The sequence below is a fragment of the Neltuma alba genome, unplaced genomic scaffold (assembly GCF_004799145.2).
Source record: "Neltuma alba isolate B1F8T4 unplaced genomic scaffold, ASM479914v2 tig00010460_pilon, whole genome shotgun sequence".
NCBI lineage: Eukaryota > Viridiplantae > Streptophyta > Magnoliopsida > Fabales > Fabaceae > Neltuma > Neltuma alba.
The window spans coordinates 16576-32500 of record NW_021635351.1 but is presented as its reverse complement, the minus strand read 5'-3'; the positions used below and the strand labels follow the sequence as shown (position 1 = coordinate 32500).

General features: G+C 35.3%; 1 protein-coding gene across 1 annotated transcript; it reads left to right on the top strand.

Annotated features, from left to right (window-relative positions):
• The first annotated feature begins 330 nt into the window (after nucleotides 1–330).
• LOC114756714 (probable DNA-directed RNA polymerase subunit delta) lies at nucleotides 331–772 on the top strand. Its single transcript, XM_028945650.1, has 2 exons — nucleotides 331–517; nucleotides 600–772. Exons 1-2 carry the CDS (start codon nucleotides 331–333, stop codon nucleotides 770–772), a joined length of 360 nt encoding a protein of 119 aa, XP_028801483.1.
• Nucleotides 773–15925: the final 15153 nt, after the last annotated feature.

Below are 15925 nucleotides of genomic sequence, written 5' to 3'. Positions count from 1 at the left end.
CAAAAAGCAACCTGGTACCATTCTCTAGTCTATACTCTATAGTCTATTCTATTTAGAAGACTGTAATTTTTAATCTTAATAATAAATATGAATTTTTGAAATCATTTCTCATTATTGTATCTTTTTTTAGCTCTTTGGTGGGAAAGTTATGGAGGAGAGGGCAAGGAGTTGCAAAAGATAGCTATGAGGATTTTGAGTCTCACGTGTAGTGCTACTAGATGTGAAAGAAATTGGAGCACATTTGATCAAGTGCATACTAAGCGAAGAAATCGTTTAGAACAACAAAGGTTAAATGCACTTGTATTTGTCAAGTACAACCTTCAACTTGAGATGAGACAGAAGATTAGAGAGGAAAAAGGCGAGACATATGATCCAATCTGTTTATCAGATATTGAATCTGATGATGAGTGGATCACTGAAAAAGAAAATCCATGCTTGCCAGTGGACGGGTCATGGATGGACATACATGAGAGTTTTACTCTTGATGAAGGAGCTCTGAGTAAGAAAAGAAAGAGAGGTATAATATTTCAAAGCTAAACTTAAGTTAATTTTTAGTTTAAATATATACCATCATACTTATTAAGTTTTTTTTCCCATAGGTCCAAGATACTTGAATGCCAAAGCCAATAACAAAGGAAAATCTATAGTAAGACAAGAGAATGAGAATGAAGATGATGCTGAAGATGGGGAAGAGGAGGATGATGAAGAAGTGACATTGTTAATGGAGGATGATCATGAATTGAGTGACATTGATCTTGGAGATGATGAATGAAGAATTGAATTTTATGTTCAGTGATTTTAGTCTTTTTAAGCTAGGATTTTGATTTTGTGAATTGATTTTGAGGACTATTTGTCTTTAGAATTTCATATGTTGGTTTTTTTATTTTTTTTTAGAGTCTAAAATAACTAATATTTACAAACTTTTCATATCTTTTTATATAAAAATTACTTATATATCATCTTTAATAGTTATTCATGAATCTTACGATTCACGATACGTTACGATTCAAGATTCAAAAAATCGGCTTTCTGATTCACGATTCGTATCTCGTTTTGATAACCATGAATTTCACCATAAACCTCTTGGGAATGTTTTGTTTCACCGCGGTTAAGATATTCGTTCGCTACGGCAAAATGCCTCATATCAACAAAGTCATATTCAAGTCAGAATGCAAAAATGGAGCATCTACTCAAATGATCTGACCCAGTTGGACCCTTTAAACCTTTAGAAACCCTATTTTCATCCCATCACTTCTATCATCCCCACACTTGAAGTTAGGGTAATCCTTTCACTTGGGGTTGTAAGTATTAGAATGTGGATCCCATTTTCGGTGTTGGTTTGACCTGTGTTGATACATAGCAGATACATTTTCAATGGGACTGATATAATCTTCAGTTTTATGCATTAGGGAGTCACATATGCTGCAAGAAGCAGTGACCAAGGCTAGAGGTTCAGTATGAGGTTGGTTGCTCCTTAGATTCTGAATTGTGGATGCTAATTTAGCCATGTCTTGGGCTAGTTTGACAAGAAGTGGATCCCTATCTCCCTTATACCCTCTAGCATTTATAGGGCTCACATGTTAGCGGTTCAAGGCAAAGGTGCGAATTAAGGCCCAAGCAGCTTGTGGCTCTATTAACTTAGCTGATCCGTTAGTTGTAGCATCTAATACTTCAACATCATGTGGCAACAACCCATTATAGAACTACTGAACAAGGTGCTCCTCAATAATCTGGTGGTTCAGGCACTTGGTAAATATATCTTGGAATCGACTCCAGAATTGAAAGAAAGTTTCTCCTTCCTTTTGCTTAGTAGAAGATATCTCCTTTTTAGCAGTGGAGATCTTAGTAGATAGGAAGTATTTATCAAGAAAAGCTCTCTTTAGTATAGTCCAAGATTCATATGGGTTGTCTACATATAATGCAGATTCATATACTACTCCTTGGCTTTCCCTTCAAGAGATAGGTGAAAAACCTTCCAAAGCACATCTTTAATCCTCACCTCACCCTTGCTGGCTTTATAGACGAGCATTATATATGAAGATACTTCAAATAAGTGTATGGATTTTCACCTGACAAACTATTGAACTTAGGAAGTGAGTGTATTAATTGACCTTTGAGTTCAAAATCATTTTCAAAGACAGGCAAAGCACTAAGCAAAGGTTCAAAATTTACATCGGACTGAGTAAGATCTTTAATGGTTCTCCCTCTTTGTGGTCTATTAGTACTATTAAATCCTATATTCTTACCGGCTCCCTCATGTCCATTACCATTCAATCCATTGCCCCCAGTTGGTTCATTTTGCCTTATGTTATTAGGGTTTAACTCATTACCACCTGTCACATCCAGCATTATGATAATTAGAGATAAGAAATATTCTCAAATTATTGAGGATTAAAAATAATAAGGAAAAGTCAAGGAATTTTGGTGGAAAATAATTACAGTAATTTTCCAAGCCAATTATAGGAAATTGACTAATTAAAGAAAATCGGTCAAATGTAAATAAGGAAAAATATTTTCGAGCCTTGGAAAATTTCGGAAAGATGAGGATGATATCTTTTGAGAGTTATATGAAATTATAAAGTTGGTTTTATGACCAAATTACCCTTAGAGAAATTATGAGAGAATTAAAGGGTGATTTAGACTAATGAAGGGATTTTATTTGGAAAATTCCAAATAAATATTTTTAAGGGGAATAAAATTCCAAGAAAATTCCTATGGGATCCTAAGGAATTATAAGGAATTATGGAATTAAATGGAAACCCTCAAGTGTCCAAGATTTTTCCAAATAAATGTGAAAAGTGGAAAAATCCCTAAAGAGAAGGAAATTAATTTTCCTTTTTATTTAAATATTAGGAAATTAATTTTGAGACAAAGAGGGCAATTTGGGAAGATAATAATGAGGAGAATAAATTAAGGATCTGATAGAAAATAATTACAGAGACTAAGTCACTGTAATTATAGAAAAGAAGTTAAACTCAGAGCCTAAAGTATACCGATAAAGCAAGATTGGTGTCTTGCAAATCCAAGGGATCCTATTGAGCCATGTGTCAAGCTCTTGAAGGAGAAGATTTGAATTAGCCAAGTGTCATTCCATAAATGGAGAGGATTTTGACTTTAGTAATTAATTTCATTTGGAATTATGTTAATTAGGAAAGAGGAATCAAGACTTAGTGGGGTAATGACACTTGGACTATCATTAAAGAAGGTGGTTCGGATATTTTGAAGCATTAATCAAGCTCTTCTCTCCCCATTTTCAGATGTTCAAGTCGTGCAAGGGAGAAAATAGGAGAAAAAGAGAGAGTTTGAGAGAAAACAAGAAGAAAGGGAGCACCTTTGGTCATTCAAGCAAGTTCCAAGGTTAGATCTTGGTACTAGAGGTGTTCTTACTTTGTTTTCTTTCATTTTTATGGTTTAAAATCTGTCTCTTCCCTCTCTTAATGTGGACTGAACTGATTAATAAAAAGGGGAAAGAAGTTTTGATCATAACAATTGCTAAGACACAACAACACAAGCTAGATCCTAGTGTTGGCAAGTGAGTTTAAGTGATTTTAAAGCATTTTTTCATGGTTGTTGTTGTGAGAGTTATTTTCGGCCAAGTGAAGAACCGGACCCTAGGATGAGCTTTCCATTGTTTTAAGGCTTCCATGATGCTTAAAATGAGGAATGGTGTAGGATAGACTAGAAGAAACAAGTGTTGGAAGCTTAAAAGCAAAGCTGAAAATTTTGGGTCAAAACCTCTAGTGGTTTGGTCAAGGTGTGGCTGGAAGAAGCAAATTTATTTTCATAAATCTAAGCCATTTTTGAAATCTACATGAAAATCCATGTAGGAACAAGTTAAGGAGTGATTTTTAGGGTTAAAGAGAACCAAATCTAAAACTAGTGAACAAAGGAGGGAACTTTATGGTTCAAGAATCATTTTGATATATGTTCTTGCTTTTTCATGGTTGGATAATGATTCTTGCTGCCATTTTTGTTGGATCACATAGTTAGGGTTTGATATTTGCCAAGGGAAAGAGGAGAAGGAAGAAAGGCTAAGACTTTTGGAACAAGGTAGTAAGTTAAAACTAGCTACTACCACTAACTAGCATTGTTGATTATTGTATGGTTAATTACTATTATTGTGGTTGAGCTTTCTTGATTGTTATATGGCTGCTCTTTATAGTATCTTGCTTTGGCCTTTGCATGTTTGAGTTTGCCAAATGATAAGCATGTTAGTTCACCAATAGTAGCTAATATGATCATGCATAATAATGATGCTTGCTTGGTGTTATAGTTGGTTAATTTGCTACTGGGATTTTCAAAAATCTCATCCCCCAAAAATAATGTAACATTTTAGGACCTGAATCCTCCAAGGGGAAGCTGCAGATTGAAGGTTGATTTGTGGAGTTTAGCCACAAAATTTCGTGATAATATTTTGGTCATGTACATATTAAACTAACAGTGCTGGAAGCACACTGACCCTGACCGGTTCACGTGACTTTTTGATTATGTTACTGAATGCGTTAGATCATGAAATTTGGTATGATGAAATATGACATCCTGAGCTTCAAATTGATAGCTAATACGTTAAAAATGGCCCAGTATACGATTTATAATGATTTTTTAAAGTTAATGGTCAGAATCTGGACATCAGGGTTTTTGGCAAATAGACAGTGTTGTTTTCTCAAAAACCCGACGCTTTCTCATAAAGAATTGGACAATGAGATTATTTTTCCTTGAAAGAGAACTTAAATATCTTTAAGTAGAATTTTGAACCACCCCAATTGGATTTTTTTAGAATAAGTTATGAATTTTTGAAGTTGGGCCAGAAAAATTAGATTTTTACCCGATGAACAGTAAAAACCCAAAAATTAGTGTTTTTATGGTAAAAAGTGAGCCCAAGACCATCCAATATGGTCAAAAATGATTTTGAAAAGAACCTAAGTCAATATTATAGTAAGGTGTGACATACATCGCCCAAGAATGGACTGTGGTGCAAGAGGTGTCTACCCAAGAGTTCATTCTCAATTCCGGGCCAAGGAAAAGGAAGAACTACAAGGATCTAACACAAAGGCCAAACACTAAGATCCGTAGTGTAGGTATACCATACAGGTTTCAAGAACAATTATCCTCCGTATAAGAAAATCCCAACCTCCACATATGAACCCTGTGCATAGTCACAATATGTTAAAAATATCATAGTTCTTCAAAGTAATATGATATAATTTCAAACAAAATACAACATATTTTCATTTTATTTAATCATAATATTGGTATATTAAATTCAACACCACAAGAAAACATAATTTCAAATAAAACACAACTCCAGCATAATTAAATCAACATACTTCCTACTTCATCAAAATTTGTCATATAAGAAAATACATATTTTGTTCACAAGCATACTTTTACAGATTAATTTGAGAAAATAAAAACAAAATAAACACCTTACAATGCAAAGCACGTATAGAAAATAAATTAACCCTAGTTACCTCTACTCCAAGCTTAATCTCATAGCTTAAGAAATAAGAGCACAAATTACAGACTCTGAAGTACAAGATAATCTACAAATAATGTGGATGCAATTTAATATACATACAAATAACTAACTTAAATTACATAGGATTTATTATTATTAATATATATACATATATTTACTACCCAAAAATTCTTACTTCAAATAACAATTTTTCTCTACCCAAATAACTCATTTAAAAAATATATATAAACTATTATTATCTAACATTGTAAAATTCTCAACTTATAACTTAAGTTTCCAACTTCAAAATTTTTCTAATTATCTTTAACCTATTTTTTACATTTTAAACTGATTATAATCTCAATAATATATGAAATAATCCAAATAAGCTATTTAACTTAAATTTAATTGGTAAAAACATTCTATATATCTTGAATAATATATTTTTCAATTAAAATCTTAGTTTAAAATTATCAAAACAATCAATAAATAGATATAAAATGATAAAAATTCTAATAATATATCAAACAACCCAAATAAATTGTTTAACTTAATTTTAATCAGTATAAATCTGATATATATCATAAATGACAGCTTTTCAACAAAATAAATTTGATTTTAAATACCAAAACTAACAAAAGAACAAATCTAAATCAATTAAAATGAATTACTCATTTACCTCTAAATTTTTATGGTTATCTATTGTCAAAACTCAGTACTTACTCCATACCCAAATCACAAAGTTTTCTCTAAACATCATAATAACACTACTAATATAAAGCTCTAAATTTATAGGAAATAGTCATAGAAAAAATTTAATAGAAAAAGGTGTTTTATGTACCTAAATGATCCTAAAGTTTGTATTACTCCTTAAAATGCTAACACTTCTCTTCTTTTCTCTTGATCTCACTCAACTGTCCTCTTCCATTTTTCTTCTTTCATTAAATGACTCTTCTCCATTTTCTTCTTCTCCTTTAATGCATTCAGCTTTTGAAAGCTAAATGTTTGTCTCTTTTCTTTTCTTTTTTTTTAATGATAAAATATTATTATTTTATAATAATAAAATATTATTATTTTACATTATTTTTTAAATAATAAAATATTATTATTTTGTAATAATAAAACATTATTATTTTATATTTTTATTATTTTAAATTTTTTAAGTTTTTTTATTTTTTTGGGGATGTTACGAAAATCAAGTGACAATGCTTTTTCAATGGTGAAATTATATATAAGCACAGGAAAACATCTTAATATTTTGTATATATTCCATAAGATTTTAATTTATACTTATACATATATTTTTAATATGTATGATTTTGCATATATTTCAAATTAAATGCAAAACAAAATTCATATTCATAACAAATCAGGAAAGAATGATTTTTATTGATTTATTAGCAAGACTTATGAGATTCTTGGATATTATACATATATATATGGTACGTGTCATTTACTGATTTTTCACGTGGTTCACGTTAAAAGCAGTGAATTTTCTCTCTTATTGTGTCATATTGTTCTCTATTACAAAGCTTGAGGTGAAGTTCACCAAAGATTTGGGACAAATTGGGTCATGTCAGTCATTAAATTTACTATGATACATTTGTAATTAACTCTCTAGCCACTAGTTTTCATCATTTCTCTTCTCCTCACTTAAGTAGCCAAATGTGACCTACAATGAGCACACAATTAATGTGGTATTATTTGGTACTTATGCAATCAACACATTTAATAGTAAGAATCATGAACTCCAGCCCCCTATTGTTGTGATGGTCAGGTTTGGCAGGCTTAACTAGCCTACAGGTAAAGAATTTTATCTTTAAGACATTCTCAATTTCAATGGGTAACATCTCAAATTTTAGACCTAGAAGTATTAGAATTAGCCTAAAATAGGTAGGCTACCAGACCCTTTTTAGCAAAGGTTCCAGAGGTTCCCTGGAAGGACAGAGGGATTTGTTAGGATTATAGTTTTGATGATAACAAAGTCAGAATATCAAGGTTAAGTATTTTGATCGATCACCTGATCAAGCAATCGTTTATCGCTAAGGTTTCAGATAAATGATCAAGTGTAAATCAGGTCTATAGTAGGCTTTTTGATCGAAGAACTATTCGATGAGTAATTTATCGATAAAGTGATCGATAATCACTAACGTAAAAATCACATAAGAGTATGGTAAATTATCGATAAGCTGATCGATAATATCAGGTAAACAATCGAGTTACTGATAAGAGACCCAAATCTGAAGTGTATTTATCGATCAAGTTATCGATAAATCAGTCATCAATAACGACTTCGATAAAAGGTAACACAATCTACTTATTCTGCACATTAGTTCTGCCACAAATTTATCGATCATATTTCCGACCATTTGTTTATCGATTACGTGTTCGAACGTTATGCTCTAACTTTCTGAATGCAGGTGATCAAATTCACTGATAGATCGATAACCTTATTGATCATAAAATTATCGATCACATGATCGATAATCAATGTCCTTATCTACTCTTACTCAGTTTTGTTACAACTAAATTATCGATAACATTATCGATAAGCTTAACTTGTTTGCTTAAATAAGTTTTCACATAACGTGATCGATAAAGAGTCTAAGAATTGACATATTCGCATTAAGTTATGGTGAACTATTTTTCGATCAAGTTATCGATCACTGGTTTTTCGATAATATGATCGATCATTCAATTCCTCGGATTTCATGTTTTCACAAAACGTGATCGATAATCATTTCCTTTGCCTTACAGGATTAAACTTCTTTCTTCACTATTATCGATCACTTGTTCGAATAATCAATGATCGATCAACTGTTCGATCATTTCAGATAGCCTGTGTCTTTCATTGATTATTTACATAACCCTGTTTTATCGATAATATTATCCATCATACATTTATCGATAAGATGTTCGATCATCAATGACTGAAGCTTCATTTCAATAACATTTGAATTATCGATAATCTGTTCGATCAAATATGTGTTCGATCACTTGTTCGATCATGGAACGATTTCCTCTTTCTATGATAAGTCTTAGAGTCAATGATCCAACACTTGATCGATAATTTTGGTGATCTATTTCGAAAAGTCTTCATTCCGTTTATCGATAACTTGATCTATCATCAAGTAATCGATCACTTTTTCGATCAAACTAAACCGGAATGACATTCTGTTCTTCTTGCTGATAAATGATTTCGTCACAAATCCTTGAATGATAAATTAGCTTTCATTCTGTATTCAAGATTAAAGCACTCACCTCAAAACTTTCATTTGTTCGAAGCTTAGAATATGCAGATTAATGAAAACGAGTGCAACGGCTCTTCAACGGGATTACGTAGACTGCGACCTACAGTGTCAGAAACTCAGACGCATTAATGGCGGAGCCGTTGAAACCAGCGAAACACGCAAACGAAGTCACAACGGCTAGAAGCTCTTCCGTCTAACGGCTACTTAACGGTATCAACTATAAAAGGCGCGAAGAAGCATTAATGAAGATATTGAATACCTGAACTACCACCTGCGAATATTGAGTTACGCATTCAATACTCTGTTTTTCACGTTACTACTGAGCATCAGTGTTTATCATTCAATTCACTCTGTAAGAGAGCCATTCACTACTTTTATTAAAAACTTGAGAGACACTCAAGAGTGTGGACTCTTGAGAGGGGTTGTATCCTTACGGGAGTAAGGGGGAGTGATTGAGCGATTCAATTACTGTACCGAGGCACCAAGAGCCCTGTCGATCTTGGAAGATAGTGAAACACTCAGAGGTGTTCTGGGGACTGGAAGTAGGTCACGTGGTTTAGACCGAACCAGTATAAATCTTGTGTCTCCTCTCTGCGGTTAAAATTCTCCTTACTCTGACTCTCTGTTTTTGTTCAATACTTGCACGCTTTTAATTTTAAATTTTTTTGTAACTCACCCAATTCACCCCCCTCTTGGGTGAGATTGTTTCTAACATTTGGTATCAGAGCAGGTCTCTTCACTAAGGATTTAACAGTCCGAAGAGAGATCAAATGGCAGGATTTGGAGATAGCGTGCTACCTGAAGGATGCTCAACATCTAAACCGCCAGGCTTCAGTGGAGAAAATTATACCTTCTGGAAAATGAGGATGAAAATCTTCATTAAGGCCACAGAGTATGGGTTGTGGGACGTAATAGAACACGGCAACTATGTCCCGATGAACACAATAGATGGCCAGCAAGTACCCAAGAGTTCCGCGGAGTTCAACGAGGAAGATAAGAAGCTGGTAACTCTAAATGACAAAGCTATCAACATACTCACGTGTGCGCTTAGTCAGAGGGAATACTTCAGAGTCTCAAGTCTGGAAACCGCGAAGGAAATGTGGGAGGCTCTGGAGATAGCTCATGAAGGAACCACCGGTGTAAAACAGAGTCGAATTAACACTCTCACTACCGAATTCGAGTTATTCAGAATGAAGGAAGGAGAGAGTATCCGAGATATGGAAGTCAGATTCTCACATCTCATAAACCACCTCACTGCACTTGGGAAGAAATATAGTCAAGAAGATCAAGTGAGGAAAATACTGAGCGGTCTCACAAAAGAATGGGAACCGAAAGTAACAGCTATTGAAGAAACCAAAGGAGAATCCATTGGTTCTGTTGCAGCACTGTTCGGGAGCCTTGCTGAATATGAGAGCAAGCAAAAATACAAAAAGGAGATGAACGAGAAAAACCGGAAAGGCATCGCTCTTAAAACTCAAGAGAGCGAAGATGAAAATGAAGATGATCTTGATGATGATGAAATGGGCCTTATAGTCAAGAGGTTCAAGAAATTCTACAAAAACAGAACCGGAAAGAAGTTTCAGCCGAAACGCAGAATTTCCTCATATCCGAACGAATCAAAGGATCCAATCATTTGCTTCGAATGTAAGAAGCCAGGACATATCAAGGCGGAATGTCCCCAACTCTCCAGAGCAAAGGACAAAGAAAAGAAGAAAGAAAGATTCAGAAAGAAGAAAGCCTTCGTCACATCAATCTGGGGAGACAGCTCCTCCGATGAAGAAGAAGGAAGTGATGATGAAGAGACAGCTAATATCTGTCTAGTGGCCCAAGAAAACGAGGAATCAGAAACAGACGAGGTAATAATTTCTGAACCATCTTATGATGAATTGCAGTCCGAATACAATGCTTTACATTTAGAATTAGTAAGAATTGCAAAAGAGTTAGTTAGCTCTAAGAAAAGGATAAAGTTTTTAGAAGATCAACAATCAAAGGTTGAAGTCAATACAGACTCGACTTTGACTTGCAAAAGTTGTGAAAAGAATGAAAGAAAGATTGAAGATCTTACCAGAACCTTAGAAAAATTCACTAAAGGTAGCGAAATGCTTAAGGTGATTCTAGGAGCTCAACGATGCTCTATGGACAAGACTGGTATAGGATACGATCCAACCCAAGATAAATCGAAAGGAAAGAAAAAGAGTAGTGGTAGATCATATCTTACATATTTTAGAAATTCTGTGCATTCCTCAAATCCTTTTGCACTTTGCTCTCATTGCAACCGTAAAGGCCATTCAACTTCTTCTTGTTACTATAAGAAGAAAGGAGATTACGGAACATTAAAATGGGTGCCCAAAGGTACTTATGCACCAAAAATAACTCATACTAACCAAAAAGGACCCAAGAAGGTATGGGTACCTAAAACATGATTGTAATTTTTGCAGGTATGTCTCAAGGCATCCAGAACAAATAAATGGTATATAGACAGCGGATGTTCCAGACACATGACGGGTGACACTGAGAAGTTTACATCACTCAAACCAAAAGACGGAGGAAAAGTAAGCTTCGGAGGAAACCAATCGGGAAAAATTGCTGGAATCGGAGAAATCGGAAGTAGTATAGGCATGAAGGTCGAAGACGTGTACTACGTGGAAGGTCTGTGTCATAATCTCCTCAGCGTCAGTCAGAGTGCGGACAAAAACAACTGGGTGATCTTTGATTCTGAAGAGTGCTTAATCATAAGCAAAGATGACCTACCTTTGAAGAAAGAAGAATTGAATACGAAGCTGAGAGCTCCGAGGGACGGTAACTGTTATACACTTCAACTTGATTCTAAAACTTCTGAAAACTGTTTTATTAGTAAAAAGGAGGAAAGTTGGATTTGGCACAAACGACTTGCACATGTCAACATGAATCAACTTTCAAAATTAATAAAAAGGGATCTAGTTGTTGGTTTACCACAAATCCAGTATGAACGCGATGATGTTTGTGATGCATGTCAAAAAGGTAAACAAACAAAATCTTCATTTAAATCAAAGAAGATAGTTTCAACTGAAAGACCTCTCCAAATGATTCACATGGACTTGGTCGGTCCATCTAGAGTAAAAAGCTTCGGGGGAAATCTTTATACTCTTGTAATAGTTGATGACTATTCAAGGTTTACCTGGACTTTGTTTCTTTCCTCTAAAGATGAAACTTTTAATGCTTTCATTGTTTTTGCCAAAAAGGTCCAAAATGAGAAAGGTATATCTATTGTGTCTATCAGGTCAGATCACGGAGGAGAATTTGAAAACAACGAATTTGCAGACTATTGTGAGGAACATGGAATTGACCACAACTTTTCTGCACCAAGGACTCCTCAACAGAACGGAGTAGTTGAACGAAAAAATAGAGTACTCACGGAGATGGCTAGAGCAATGCTAAATGAGAAAGGGGTCTCACAAGTATTCTGGGCAGAAGCAATGAGCACAGCCTGCTATATTTCAAATAGAGCCTACATCAGAACACTGCTCGGGAAGACTCCATATGAATTGTACAGGGGAAGAAAACCCAATCTGTCACACCTAAGGATCTTTGGAAGCAGATGCTATATCCACAACAACAACAAAGAAAACCTGGGTAAATTCGATCCTAAAGCTGATGAGGGTTTGTTTCTTGGCTACTCTAATCGTAGTAAAGCATATAGAATTTTCAATAAACGAACCTTTACAATAGAAGAATCAATTCATGTGGTGTTTGCTGAAACTGAAACAATTTCGAAACCTGTAGATGATGATGCTGAAATCGTTCAAAATTTTCAAAAACTGGATTTGAACAAAAACTCGAACAAATTATTTTCAGAAACCGTTTCAGAAAACAGGGATGTTTTAAACGATCCTCTTTACAAGAAAATCTAGAGCAGCCAAAGGCATGGAGACACAACCGAGATCATCCTCTGGATCAAGTCATCGGTAAAGTCAATGAAGGGGTCAAAACCCGGAGACAAATTGTCAATGAAGTTCTTTTCTCTGCTTTCATATCTCACATTGAGCCCTCTAATATTGACGAAGCACTATCAGATGAATTCTGGATAGTTGCGATGCAGGAAGAACTTAACCAATTTGAGAGAAATCAAGTTTGGGAATTGGTACCCAGACCAGAAGACCATCCGGTCATTGGCACCAAATGGGTATTCAAAAACAAGCTCGATGAATCGGCTCAGATCGTCAGAAACAAAGCCAGATTAGTAGCAAAAGGCTATAATCAAGAAGAGGGAATCGATTATGAAGAAACGTATGCTCCTGTAGCTAGATTGGAAGCCATACGAGTTCTTTTGGCTTTTGCTTGCATCAAAGATTTCAAACTATTTCAAATGGATGTTAAAAGTGCATTTCTGAACGGTTATATATCCGAAGAGGTGTTTATCGAACAACCTCCCGGTTTTGAAAATTCAAATTTTCCAAATCATGTTTACAAACTTAAAAAGGCTTTGTATGGTTTGAAACAAGCGCCCAGAGCCTGGTATGAACGACTTAGCAACTTCCTGATAGAAAAAGGTTTTGAAAGAGGTAAAGTGGATGCCACACTTTTCATTAAAAGAAATGGGAAAGATCTTTTGATTGTTCAAATATATGTAGATGATATTATTTTCGGTGCTACTAACGAAGATCTCTGTCAAGAATTTGCTAAGCTTATGCAGGGAGAATTCGAGATGTCCATGATGGGAGAATTAAACTTCTTTCTGGGATTACAAATCAAACAAAAGAAAAACGGTATATTTATATCCCAGACGAAATATGTAAAGGAGTTGCTGAAGAAATTCGGAATGGAGAATGCTAAAAGTGTAAAGACTCCTATGAGCTCAACCTGTTCGCTTGATGTAGACGAAGACGGGAAAGACATAAATCTAACAAGATATAGAGGGATGATCGGTTCCTTACTATACCTCACTGCAAGTAGACCAGATATTCAGTTCAGTGTGGGAATGTGTGCGAGATATCAGTCAGCTCCAAAGGAGTCGCATGAAGAAGCCGTGAAAAGGATACTCAGATATCTTGTAGGAACTCAAAATTTAGGAATCTGGTATCCAAAAAGAGGAACCGAATATTTAATGGGATACTCAGACGCCGATCACGGTGGATATAAAACAGACAGAAAAAGCACCAGTGGACAATGTCAATTCTTCGGAGGATGTCTTGTCTCATGGTCAAGTAAAAAGCAAAACACCGTGGCAATCTCCTCAACTGAATCAGAATATGTAGCCACTGCCTGCTGTTGTGCTCAGATCTTATGGCTAAAACAACAAATACAAGATCTAGGAATCAACTTACGTGAGATTCCAATCTTATGTGATAATACGAGCACGATAAGTCTGTCCAAGAATCCAGTCCATCATGCTCGAACCAAACACATTGATGTTCGACATCACTTTATTCGTGATCATGTTCAAAAGAAAGATGTAAAGGTTGAATTCATCCCCACTGAATATCAGATAGCCGACATCTTCACAAAACCACTAGATCAACAGAAGTTCAGCTACTTCAGAGGAGAATTGGGAATGGTAAATCCCAATGAATTGTAAGAAATGTCATACTATCACTCAAGATTAAGTGTTTAAATTTATTGTTTTGATGATAAAATAACTAACTTAAGCATCGGAGTATGTAGAAATTTGTTTTGCAGGAAGCTCTGTTTCGATGAAGAAAAACAGAGGTAAACAGAGTATGAGATTATCGATCAATTGATCGATAATCATGAAGGCAAGTAGGAGATAATTTATCGAACAACTGATCGATAAATTCACTTTGTAAAGAAAGGGAATTGCTCCAACACTACAATTATCGATAACGTGATCGATAAACTCAATATCGATCAGAACATCGATCAAGAGCCTCAAGGATTCGAGACCCATCCGTCAAAATTGGTAAGCATTGATCGATAAGCTGACCGATAAGCTTAATTATCGAACAAATAATCGATAAATTACATCAGGTACGCATTTCTTTTTACTGACTTTATCGATAATATGTTCGATAAATGCATGATCGATAACGTAATCGATAAATCTGCTCTATGTTCAAGTGTGTTCTTCATAATTATCGAACACGTGATCGATCAAGTGTTGATCGATAACTTAATCGATAATTTCGAAAACTATAACGGTACTGTTCTGAAATCCCTTCGTCAGTTTTCGAACCCTAACTCGAAAAAACCGGTCCCCTGTTCTTCGCAACGGTCAAGAATCACCACTATCTTAAATTCTCAACCGTTTCACCGATCGAATCCTTCTCTGCTGCATTCCCAACCTTCACCCACCTCAAACCCACCGTTTCTCAACCGTTTAATCTGTCAAAAACGCTCGGCACCTCCGAAATGGCTCGGGTGAAGCAACCGAACGTGGAAAAGGGAGAAGCGCAGGAGAAACAGCCTCAATCGAGTGACACCACTGCTTCGGGTACTCGAAAACGTTACAGACCGAAGGTAAGGGAGGAATCAACGAAGAAGAGGGCTACTCTGAAAATCCGGGAAAGTCGGACCGAAGAACAACCGGCCTCTCTCAGAAAATCTCCCCGGTCCAAATCAAAGCTACCGATTGTGACTGAGGAATCGGAGACCGAGTCGGATGATGGAGTCTCAGTTCAGAAAGCCGTGGAATCAGCCTTGAATCTATCTGTTCCCAAGCAACCGAGAAAGAAGAAACAGAGGGCAAGTGAAGGAGTCGCTCGGGAAATTCCTTCTGAAGGTATACCCACTGAATTTTCTGAGTTATTATCTGGCAATCTCGATAATGAAGTTAATATAGCAAAGTATAAGGCCGATTTTGCCAATAGAAAATTCTGTCCTGTGGTATCTGTTGATTTAGAGGGTCTGAGGAAAAATAAACAGATTGAGCTTGATTTAAGTGACCCACTGCAGCATTATTCGAATTGGTTAATTATTGGTGGTGAATACTGTCCCGAAGTGGTTAAAAGATTCTACTGTAATATGGAATCAGTAGAAAAATATGATGATAAAGACAATCTCATAGAAAATTGTCTGAAAGTTACACTGAGAGGCAGAGTTTTTAAACTCACCAGTGCCAAATAAATGAGCTGCTAGGAACTCAAGATTTTGTGCGAGGAGGTGGTGACATGAATGAAGTAAAGGCTTATAGAATCTTAATGCAGAACAGTGATTATCCCGGTGAGCTGAATTTCCCACCTAAGCAGATGTGTGATTTCTATAGGATCATCCATTACATCTA